General features: G+C 44.4%; 1 protein-coding gene across 1 annotated transcript in view; it reads left to right on the top strand.

Annotated features, from left to right (window-relative positions):
* Positions 1-12,148, top strand: part of DNHD1 (dynein heavy chain domain 1) — a 79,472-nt gene that overhangs the window by 47,827 nt on the left and 19,497 nt on the right. Inside the window, 6 exon segments of the mRNA XM_077866672.1 lie at positions 1,326-1,451; positions 1,773-1,870; positions 1,973-4,844; positions 5,056-5,233; positions 5,404-5,596; positions 5,837-6,125. Of these exon segments, the coding sequence (XP_077722798.1) occupies positions 1,326-1,451; positions 1,773-1,870; positions 1,973-4,844; positions 5,056-5,233; positions 5,404-5,596; positions 5,837-6,125 (3,756 nt within the window).

The raw sequence follows: 12,148 nt of genomic DNA, 5'->3' as shown, positions 1-12,148 counted from the left end.
TGATCTTTTTGCCCCACTCATTCACTCTTCTGTCATTCCTATATCAAGTTTCCCTGCCTTCTCTGAGCCAAACGCAGGAGATGCTGAGGTCCACAGGCAAAAGTCCCCAGTCCAGTGAGAGAGGACAATGGAATAGAGATGAGTGCATGATGGAGAATCTACTAAAGGCAGTAGAATCTCAGGAAGAGGACCACCTTCAAAGGACCAAGGAGAGTCAAGAGGAATCTTCCCTTCCCATAGGCAAAGTCCTCATGTTGACTCCCAAACTCCCAAAGGAGTTTGCCAAACTTACAGGGAGAGGAGGGCATTCCAGGCAGAGGGAACAGCACAAGCCCAGCCACTTGAGATGGTACAGTTAGGGAATTGCCAGTAGAGGAGAAATTCTCTCACCCAACTCACTTGAAACCCGACTGGCAAATTCAAAGTTAGTTAATAGGGAGATCATAAAATATGATATATATATATATATATATATATATATATATATATATATATATATATTACTTTAGCTTAAAACATACAAACATACATTTATTTACTAAACTTTTAGCCTAAAGACAAGAGCTTTACTTTGATTTGCAGGCAACTAATACAAGTTCCTCGCTGCTTTTCTTGCATTAATGCAATGTCTACTGTTTCCGCTTTCAGTTTCTATAAAGTCGAGCAGTGATGAAGACACTTGTGATGTTGCTGGAGTCCAGAATTTTTCTAGATTTTATTATAATTTCCCATTTTTTAAAATTGGCCGGCTTATACCTAATTTAATACCATGTTTTTATCACTCACCTTTACTGAAGGCTTTCCATTGTTTCCATAGAATCAGCAACTCTTGAGGTGCCTGGGTGGCTCAGTTGCCTAAGCATCTGCTTTCAGCTCAGATTGTGATCTCAGGGTCCTGGGATCAAGCCCTGCATCATCGGCTTCCCTGCTCAGTGGGCATTCTGCTTCTCCCTCTCCCTCTGCCCCTCTCCTCTGCTCATGCTCACTCTCTCTCTCTGTTTCAAATAAATAAAATATTTTAAAATATTTTTTAAAAGAACTAGCAACATATTTCAGTGGTTAACATTAGATTAAATTGTGTAATTACGATTATAACTTACTGAATAGGCTTGTAAACACACTCTGATTCTAGGTGAGCATATTTTTCAAGACTAGCCCCTGAGCCATTATCAGCCAGGGTCTTCTAGAGAATGCCTGGGAACTGTGAGTTTCAGTTTGGGTCTTCTAGAGAATACCTGGGAACTGTGAGTTTCAGTGTAATTTGGGTAATAGTAACCCCTGCCCTTGCCCCATCTGACTACTAGCTCAGGAATCCACTTCCTTAGATTACAGCAGCCTGCAGGATTCTATCCAGGAAAGTCTTCAGATGTTGTTCAAGATCCTGGCCATCCAAAAGTCAGGAGACTTAAACAAAATAGCTTTGGAGTGGGTGACCATCATGCATAGCTTGAGTGAGTATAGGCCTCTAAGCTGGGGGAATGGATGGGACCTGAGGTGGAATGGCCTGGAGGTTTGGGGTGAGAGGTGGGGGTTGGGTAGGGGAAGATCAGAACAGAGTGAAGATCTCCTTCAGAGCCACTTCCTGGGCTCAGATGACCAGGCGAAAGTTTATTCACGGTGAAAGTTTGCTGTTTTCCAAACAAGGTCCCTGGGTCCTACTGAGTATTTTTTTTGGGGGGGGTGGGCACCCTGAGAGGTCAGGCCCAGCTGGACTCCTTTTTAGAAGCTAGAACCCCAGTCTCCCTCCAGTGTTCCTCTGGCTGCTCATACAGGTGCTCTGCTGAAGGTGTGGGTGATTTTTCAGCAGAAGTGGATTTTTCTGAATAAAGTTCTGCACGAGATGAAGATTGAGTTTCCTAATCCTGACCTGGTAGGGAAGAAGGGTGAGGCAGGTGGACAAGGGCTACTGCATAATGGGGCTCGGGGTAAGGAGGGAGAGCTGACTTTACTCTTATCCCCTCTCTCACCGCAGAACTCCCGGTTCAAGGCCATGGATGATCAGTATCGGACCCTGATGTTGATCTCTGTAGGTGACCCCTTGGTTCTGTCACTTATAGTGCCGAGTGTCAAACGGAGCCCTCATTTCCAAGGCCAGCAGCTGCAACAACTGCTGCAAGCAGGCTCAGTGGAGCTGGAGGGCATCATTATGGCTCTGAAGAGCGTGCTCTATCGGGTGTGTACTCATTTCCCCCGCCTCTTCTTCCTTAGTGATAGTGAGCTGGTGGCACTGCTGGCTTCCCCACTGGAGTCGTGTGAGGCCCAGCTGTGGGTACGACGCTGCTTTCCTCATGTGCATGCTGTGAGCTTCAAGTCCAGCCCAACCGATAGAAACACAGGTGACCGAGAGTCAAGCCCAAACACATCCACTCAGATGGAGGCAGTGGCAGTGCTTGGGGCAGGTGGGGAGGAGGTGAAGCTGCCGGTGTCCATTCCTCTGCATCCAGATCTCCCCAAATGGCTGGCCTTTCTGGAGAATTGCCTGCGTTCGGCACTGGTGCACATGTTGCAGGACTGTGTGGCATCCCGTCTTGCTCTGGGCCCATCCCTAGATGAGACCTTCAAGCAGCTGCCCCAGAAAGGCCAGCTGCCCCCACAGCTATATGTCCACCACTGGCTCGACCTAGTCCAGGCCTTCCCATGGCAGTGTGTGCTGGTGGCAGAGGAAGTGGTATGGTGGGCGGAGATGGAGGAGGCTCTGCTTGAGGGGAGGACCCTGGCCATGGTCCCCATGCATGTGTGCAAGCTTGAGGCACTGGTACATTTTATACGGGCCCAGAGGGCCTCCCAGGGTGAGCAGTCCCTGCCTTCTGTCCGCCAGACCAGCCTGCTCAGTGCCCTGCTGGTCATGGCAGTGACTCACCGAGATATAGCACAGCTGCTGCAGGAGCACCAGGTCAGTGATCTGAGAGATTTCCACTGGGCTCGCCAACTCAAATACCACCTGGGTTCACCTGACGCCATCCCCCAGAGCCCTCTGCAGAGTCTCAAGACTATTGCATCTACTGAGACTTCTCCATCGCCAGCTGCATGTTGGATAGACGTGCTAGGCCGGTCCTTCCTGTACAATTATGAGTACCTCGGTCCCAGACTAGGGTCTCTGCCCAGCCTGCTGCCCGAGCGGCCAGCCCTGGTACTGTTATTAGCCTTGGAGGAGGTAGCCTGTGGAACTCTACTGGGTCCTGATGGAGTGGGCAAGGCAGCCATGGTGAAGAGCCTGGCACAGGCCCTGGGGCGCCAGCTGGTGACGATGCCTTGCCTGCCTCAGATAGAGGCCCAATGTCTGAGCAACTACCTGAATGGTGCCTTGCAGGGTGGTGCCTGGCTGCTGTTGGAAGCAGCTCAACGCCTGCCCCTTGGCTTGCTCTCTGCCCTGGGCCAGCGCCTAGCTGAACTGCAACACCTCTATGCTCCACTGTATCAGGAAGCCTCCAGAAGCACCAGCACTGTCGACCCCACGCAACCCCAGGTCCTCGGCAGTGGCTTATTTGAGAAACATCATGTATATATACGCCTTGGCTATGGTTCTCTCCTGACGCTGCGTTCCCTGAGCCCTGCTGTGCCTGCCAACCTGCACTTGCTACTGCGGCCTGTGGCATTGACACTGCCTGACCTGCAACAAGTGGCAGAGCTGACCCTACTGGGTGCAGGGATGCGGGATGCCTCCCGCATGGCTTCCCGCCTATCTAAATTCTTCTCCCTAGAGCGTGAGCTGGTGGCTGCACCTCTGCCTTGCCGCCTGCCGCTGCTCAAGCAGGTACTAGAAGACATGATACAGGATTTAAATGCAACCAAGGACGAGTCCAAGTCCCTAGCTGTGATTGAGGAAGCTGCCCTACTGCGAGCTCTGCTACGTTCACCACTGTTCAGCATCCTCAAGGGTACCCATCTGCACAACCTCCAAGAGTTGCTCTGTGGGCTCTTCCCTAATGCCAGACAGGTGCTGGCGGAGCCTGTAGCACATACACTGAAGAAGCCACTGCTGCTGGAGGAACTGCAGCAGATAGGCCTCCATCCCAGCCCTGAAATTTTGGGATCCTTGGAGCAGCTGAGACAGGCTCTGGGCCAAGCTCTGGGGGTTTTGCTCCTGGGCCCTGCAGGCAGTGGCAAGACCACTTGTTGGCACAGCTTATTTAAGATCCAGAATCGGCTGGCAGCCAGGGAGGACACCTCAACCCAGGGCTGCCAGCCTGTGGAGATCTCACACCTGTATCCCAATGTCCTCAGCCCCCAGGAATTCCTGGGATGGCTAGAAGGTCCCTGCTGGCACCATGGCATCTTCCCTAGGCTGCTTCGGACAGCCAGTCCATGTCAGACTGTGGGCCCAAAGGAGCCACCACAGGAATCAGGTGGGATCCAGCACTGGATAATATGTGACGGGGTTGCCAGTGCCACTTGGATGGACTCCATCACTTGCCTCCTGGGCGAAGTCCCCCAGCTCAGCCTCCCCAATGGTCAACAGATAGCACGACCCCCAGGTACTTTTCTCCTGATGGAGGTGGGAGATGTAACAGGCATGTCTCCCGCAGTGGTGGGCCAGTGTGCCCTAGTCTGGTGTGGTGGGGAGCAGACTTGGAAGGATATGCTTAGTGTCCTGATGGCAGCCCTGCCCCATGAGTACCACCTGCAGCTCCAGACAGTCACTGAGCTCAACCACCTTGCTGAAGTGCTGGTGCCAGCAACATTCGGATTCCTCACCCACCAGGGTGCCAGCTCCCTGCTGCAGGTACATGGGCAGCAGGCCATTTGCCCAGGCGTGGCTGAAGTCACCAGCCTGGCCCGTGTCTTACGTTGTCTTCTTGACCCCCACCTGCGCATAGATGAGAAGGAGAAGGCACATATCTCAGGTGAAGGGAAGGGAAAATAAGGGATGGTTTGGAGAGAAGGGGCTTTAAAGACAGCTGGCATATAGCCAGCACCTACAGCATGGCTTCTTTGGTGGACTTGGGCCTGGGGATCGAAAGTTGACAGTGACAGAGCCAGTCTCTATGTCTTCCCTCACCCCCATCCCACTTTTTCCTACCTCGGCTCCTATTCTGACCATCGTGACCTTTGCAGAGGACCTCAGCTTTAGCGATCCTATGGCCCAAAGCTGCAAGTCCTCCAAAAGCAGCTCTCTGAACCTGCCTCAGGTTGACAGTGATGATGTACCTAATCAGCGCAAGGAGCACTTGCTGGCTGTCAGCAGCTTTCTTTTTGCATTGATCTGGGGCTTTGGAGCCCACCTTCCCTCCAGGTATCTGCGGGGGTGGGGGTGGGTGATACAGGAGGGCTGAGATGGACTGGCACATAGAAGTTAAAAGCCAGGTGACATCACTGTCGGGGGAGGATGGAATTGTGTGAGTGCGTCACAAATGGAACTGTTGTAACTGTCTGACATTTTTGCCTGTACGTCCATCTGAACAGGCTCTGGCCCCTCTTTGATACCTTCTTGAGAGATTCTATTAGTTGCCTCTCCGACTACCCTGAGCCACCATCTTCAGCCTTGGTGTTTGATCTACATGTATGCCCTGAGACTGGGACTCTGGTCCCCTTCACTGGCCATTACCTGGGCAGCCGCATCAGGGGAACTCTGGGCACGTTTAGCCCTTCTCCACAGGTGTGAAGACAGCGGGGCAGCAGATGGGGTCAGGGCTCAAGGAGGTATCCTGGGGAAATCCATGTTCTAGGCCCACCTGAGGCCCACCTGCTCCCGTTCTTTGATATGTTTTCACAATCACAAGAATATGTGAAGCGCTCTGCAAGTGCAGCTCTAAAACAAAACCCCTAGACTTTGCTTTCAGCTAGATTACTGTCCTAAACTGGCACTGCCCCAGTAAGCCCTGCTCCTGTCCTACAGACTGAACGGCTCTTATATGTGGTGGACCTGCTTCTGTCAGAGGGACATCCAGTGATGCTGGCTGGAGAGGCAGCAACAGGGAAGTCCACCTTTGTGGAGATGCTAGTGGAGCCACACCATTCTTACACGTGCAGCCCCATCCACTCTGCCTTCACTCCCCTCCACCTTCGCCTGCTGCTGAGTCAAGGGGTCCAGGGCCAACCACAAGCTGCCTCACGGCCTGGGCAGCACCCAGATTCTAAAGGCTCCCTCCTCTTCCTGCTGGAGGATCTGCACCTGGCCGCTTCTGGTAAGGAGCTGAATAGAGGGAAAGACAGAGTCATTGTGATCTCTTGAGACTGTAAAATCTCAAGCAATATTTACTGACTCCCAATTAGACACCTACAGACCAAATCTCAGCATCCCATTCTTAATATCTTTTTATTGTACATATGCTCCTGAACAATCCTACTCCTCTCATGGCCTTATCCACCATCTCTGTGCTTTGACTGCTAAATCTTTATCCCCAGGTCAAGCTTTTCTTCTAAGCACTAGACCTGCTTATCCAACTCCTTACTGTATATCTCTACCTTGTTGTCCCATTGGCACTTCAGATTCAACTGTGAACTCATCATCTTACCCCTAAACCCTGCTCCTGTCCTCTGAGTCACTAGTACAACCATCTATCCAGTCACTTAAGCCAGAAATCTTGTTGACATCTCCCCATTTCTTACCAAAGTCCTTTCACCATGTCTCTCAATTTGGCATTCCAAATCTCTCTCAAATCTTTCCACTTATTTCCATTCCATCTTCCCTGGTTCAGACAGTCATTAACTGGAACATCAGTGAATTCTCTTGCAAGGTTCCTTGCAGTGAGGCTTTCTTCTCTAGGCTCTTACACTCTGTACTCTAACTGAACTCAACTATGTACAGGCATTCAGTAAGTCAAGCTCTCTCTAGCTTCTGGGATTGCTGTCCTCTCTGTCTTCCCTACTCTACTAATCTGGCAAAGTCTTTGTTCTTTACAAATAATCTTAGTGTCTTCTCCAGAAAACCTGAGCCTTAGGTTAGATACTCATCTTGTGTTCTGTACAAAAATCTGTGACAACCATGGTTCTACTATTATATATTTGTTGATCCTTTCCATGATACTCTGAGCTTCATGAGAAGAGAGATTTGTCTTATTCATTTTGATTGACTCAACAGGAAGTAAGTGCTCAGTAAGAGTTTGTAGAAGCAAAAATTAGAAAGGAAAGGAGAAGTTGTGATAAAAGTTTGGGATATTGAAGTTTAAAGTTTCTCAAGTGGTGGGCTTCTAGATAATGACAGGTTTGAATATGGCCATGGGAATGGGCAGAAATGAAGTATAGGTACAGGATAATGGAGTCAAGGAAGTCAGTGGATTAAAGCATTAGCTGGATTGTCCAGTTAAACACAAGTCTTTTATGGGATGTAGAAAACTTGAATCAGGATATACGTACTTAATAATAGTAGGTACAATTAATTGAGGACTATGTTCTACATGCTTTATCTAGGTCATCTTTAGTGTTCATAAAAGCCTAGTAAGATGGAGATTTGTTATGATCATTTCAGAGATGAAGAAATGAAATATTTTATAACTTGTCCAAGACACTTTAGTCAGTAAAGTGTCAGAACCAAGATTAAAATTTAGGTCTGCTTAGCACCAAAACATGTAATTTTCTACAACTATATGATTTGGGCCTTTCAGTGAATTTGCACAAATAATCAGATTGTCAGTGGAAAATAGAAAGGGTGAATTCAGATCTGTGAATAGCAGCTGAGAAGAGATTTCAACAGGAAGGTTGCAAACATTGTAAGCAGTGTTGTGAAATGGCAGTGTTACACAGCTGGCAGTGTAAAAGATATCCCAGGGTGACAGCCACCAAAACATCTAGTATAAAATTAAAAATTAATAAACATACAACAAAACAAAAAACTGTGACCCACTATCTAGAGAAAACAGTCAAATAAAAACTGACTTTGAAATGTTTTAGAAGTAGAATCTAGCAAATATTTACAGCAGCTATTACAGCTAATTATAAAAGTACTAAGCTACTTAAAGAAAAATATGATCTTAATGAATAAACACATAGTAATCTCTGCAAAGAAATGAAAACTATTAAAAATAACTAAACAGAAATTTTAGAACTGGAAAATGTAATAACTGAAATGAAAAATTCACTGCATGGTTTAATAGATTGAAGATAACAAAAGAGTCAGTGAATCCTGAAGAACAGAAATATACTGAATATTAATAGAGCTTCATACACACACACACACACACACACACACACACACCAGGAGTTCCAAAAGAAAAGGAGAGAGAATAGGGCAGATCCACCCTTGGGGAGCAGTGAGTAAAAATTATACTATTATAAGGTTCTTACACTCATGAAATGTGAAATAGGAAGTGGGAAAGGTCAGGTATTAAGTGTGAAGTGGCACAATATTACTTATAATTATCAATATATTGAGGAGGCATATTATAATCCTAGAAAAATCACTAAATAATATTAAAGTATAATTTTAAAAATATATTTTAAATGTAAAAATACTTGTTATATAAAAGGAATCAGAAAATGAACAATAGAGGAATTAAAAATAAAAGACGATTAGAAGACAAATGGCAACATGATGTGGGGACATCTGGGTGGCTCAGCGGTTGAGCGTTTGCTTTCAGCTCAGGGTGTGATCCTGGAGTCCCGAGATTGAGTCCCACATCAGGCTCCCTGCATGGAGACTGCTTCTCCCTCTGCCTACGTCTCTGCCTCTCTGTGTCTCTCATGAATAAATAAATAAAATCTAAAAACAAAACAAAACAAAACAACCCGGCAATATGATGGACTTTATTTTTTTTTAAGATTTTTGAGCTAATTTGAGAGAGAGAGCATGCACAAGTGGGGGGAGGGGCAGAGAGAGAAGCAAACTCCCCAATGAGCAGGGAACCTGATTTGAGGCTCCATCCCATGACTCTGAGATCATGACTAAGCCAAAGGCAGACATTTCTGACAGCCAAACCAGGTGCCCAGAATGATGAGTTTTAAACCAACCATATGAATAATGACATTAAATGGAAAGTCCTAAGCACTCCAAAAAGTCCTTCAAGACAAAGGGTATTACCAGAGATAGAGAACTAGACATCTCCTAATTAAAAGATTTAATTGAAAAAACCCGCAAAAGTCCTAAATGTGTATGTACCTGAAACAGCTTAAAACTATATAAAGAAAAAAATGGATAGAAATTAGAAATAGCAAGACCAAAAATCATAGTAGGAGATTGAACATTCCTCTCAATAATTGATAGGAGAGAGGAAATAAGGCTATAGATCTACATACTACTATCAACTGTTACAGAACATCATAGTCACCAACTACAAAATGCACTTTCTTTTCAGGTGTACATGGAACATTCTCTAAGACTGATGATATGCTGGGCTATAAAATAGTCTCAAGAAATTGCAAAGGGTTAAAATTTATAGAATATTTTCTCTGACAACAATAAAACTCAACGACAATAAACCTAGAAAATTCCCAAATTCTTTGAAATCAACACACTTCTAGAGGTGCCTGGATGCCTTAGTTAAGTGTCCAACTCTTGATTTCAGGTCATGATCTCAGGGTCCTGAGATTGAGCCCTCATTAGGCTTTGTGCTGGGCATGGAGACCGCGTAAGATTTTCTCTCTCCCTCTCCCTTTGTGCCCTACACCCACTCTCACTCACTCTAAAAAATAAAGTAAAATACACTTCTAAATAACTCAACCATTCCAGAAACTACATGATAAATTTAAAAATATTTTGAGCTTAATAATAATGAAAACAAAATGTTATCAAAATCTGTGGACTGTAGCTTAAGCAGTATATCCCCAGAATGCAAAGTTGACTCAACATTCAAAAATCACTATAATTCATGACATTAACAGAATAAATGAGGAAAAGTGTAGGATCATCTAAGTAGATAAGAGAAAGCACTTGATAAAATTCAACACTATTCATGGTAACGTTCAACAAACTAGGAATAGAAGGGAGCTTTCAGTTTGATGAAGAACATCTATTAAAACCTACAGCTAAAAAATAAATAAATAAATAAATAAATTAATTAATTAATTAATAAACCTACAGCTACTTACTTAATTGGTGAAATATCACACATTTTCAAAGATCAGTCACAAGGCAACAATGTCCACTTTCACTGCTTCTATTCAATATTGCAGCAGAGACCCACATCAGTGCAATAAGAAAAAGAAATAAAAGCCTTTAAAATTGGAAAAGACAAAGTAATACTGTCTCTACTGGCGTACAACATGATTTTCTACATAGAGAATCCTAAGGTAACAACAATAACAAAAAACAACCCTACAAAACTGCTAAAAGTGAATTTAATTTAGCAGGGTCAGGGTATCTGGGTGGCTCAGTCAGTTAAGCATCTGCTTTCGGCTCAGGTCATGATCCTGGGGTCCTGGAATTGAGCCCTGCATTGGGCTCGCTGCTCAGTGGGGAGTCTATTTCTCCCTCTCACTCTGCCCCTTCCCCACCTCATGTGCTCTCTCTCTTTCTCAAATAAATAAAATCTTTAAAAAATAATTTAGCAGGGTCATAGGATGCAAAGTCAATCTATGAAATCATTGGTATTTCTATAACCTAGTAACAACATTTTATTTTTATTTTTTAAAGATTTTATTTATTTATTCATGAGAGGCACATAGGGAGAGAGGCAGAGACTTAGGGAGAGAGCCTGATGTGGGACTCAATCCCAGGACCCAGGATCATCTCCAGAGTCACAGGCGGATGCTCAACTGCTGAGCCACCCAAGCATTCCCTAGTAACACAATTTTAAAATACAGTTTAAGATATCATCTGAAAGCTTAGAATATTTAGGAATAAACTTATTAGAGATATACACTGAAAATTACTAAATTTTGCTAAGATAAAGGAGACTCAAATTAATGGAGAGATATACCATGTTCATGGATCAGAGGAGTCAATATCATTAAGGTGCTTACTCTCCCCAACTGATGTATAGATTCAATGCAATGTCAATCTAAACCTGAGCAGGTTGGTTTTTGTTTATTTTGTAGAAAATGACAGGATTGATAAACTCATTATGAGACTTATGGAAACACAAAAGGCCTAGAAGAGCCAAGACAACTTTGAAAAAGAAGAACAACGTGGAAGGGCTTACAGTAGTTATTTTAAAGGCTTATTATACAGCTATAGTAATCAAGAGAGTGGGGTATTGGTATAAGGACATAGATATAGACAGACTAATGGAAAAGAGAACCTGATATATGATATATGATGATATATGGTCAATTGGTTTTCAACAGTTGTGTCAAGATAATTCAATGGGGGAAAGGATAGTCCTTTCAGTGAATGGTGTTGAAACAACTACCTATCTATGGGGAAAAAAAGGGAACCTTGAATTCTACCCCATGATATACACAAAAATTAATTATAAATTAATTAAAGGCCTAAATGTAAAATCTAAAATTATAAAACTTAACAACAAATGTTACAGAAAAATCCGTGTGACCTTAGTTAAAAGCAATGATTTCTTAGGACACAAAAATTGGATTTTAGGAAAATTAAAAACCTATGCCCTTCAAAAGACACTGTTAAGGAAATGAAAAAATAAGCCACAGACAGAAATATGATACACATATCTATCTGACAAAGGACTTATACCCAGATTGCATTAAAAAGCTCTTAACTCAATAATAAACTCCATTTTTAAAAATGGATAAAAGAATTGATACTTCACAAAAGAAAGATTTGTGAGTGGCCAATAGCATATGTTGAACAGTATTATTCTGCATAGTCAAAACCTGGAAACAACCTAAATTCCCATCAGTATGTCAGTGGATCTACAAATTGTGGTATTTTTATAATGGAATATCACTCCAATAAAATGAAACACACTGATGCACACAAAACATGGGTGAATCTCAAAATCATGCCAAGTAAGAGAAGCTAGACGTGGTAAACTACATACTATATAATGCCCTTTATGTGAAGCTCTAGAACAGGCTATGGGGCACCTGGGTGACTCAGTTGGTTGAGCATCCAACTCTTAGTTTTAGCTCAGGTCACGGTCTTGGGGTCATTGGATCAAGCCCTGCTGTCTAGCTCTGGGCTCAGCTCAGCTTGGAGTTGGCTTGGGATTCTCCCTCTCCCTCTGCCCCAACCCCTGCTCATGCTTTTTCTCTAAAATAAATAAAATAAGATGCACCTGGGTGGCTCAGTCTGTTAAACATCTGCCTTTGGCTCAGGTCATGATCCCAGGTCCTGGGGTTGAACTCCTGCCTTGCATTGGGC

This window comes from Canis aureus, chromosome 23 (genome assembly GCF_053574225.1).
Source record: "Canis aureus isolate CA01 chromosome 23, VMU_Caureus_v.1.0, whole genome shotgun sequence".
Classification (NCBI taxonomy): Eukaryota; Metazoa; Chordata; class Mammalia; order Carnivora; family Canidae; genus Canis; species Canis aureus.
Note: the sequence above shows the minus strand (reverse complement) of the source record. Positions and strands in the feature narration are given on the sequence as shown.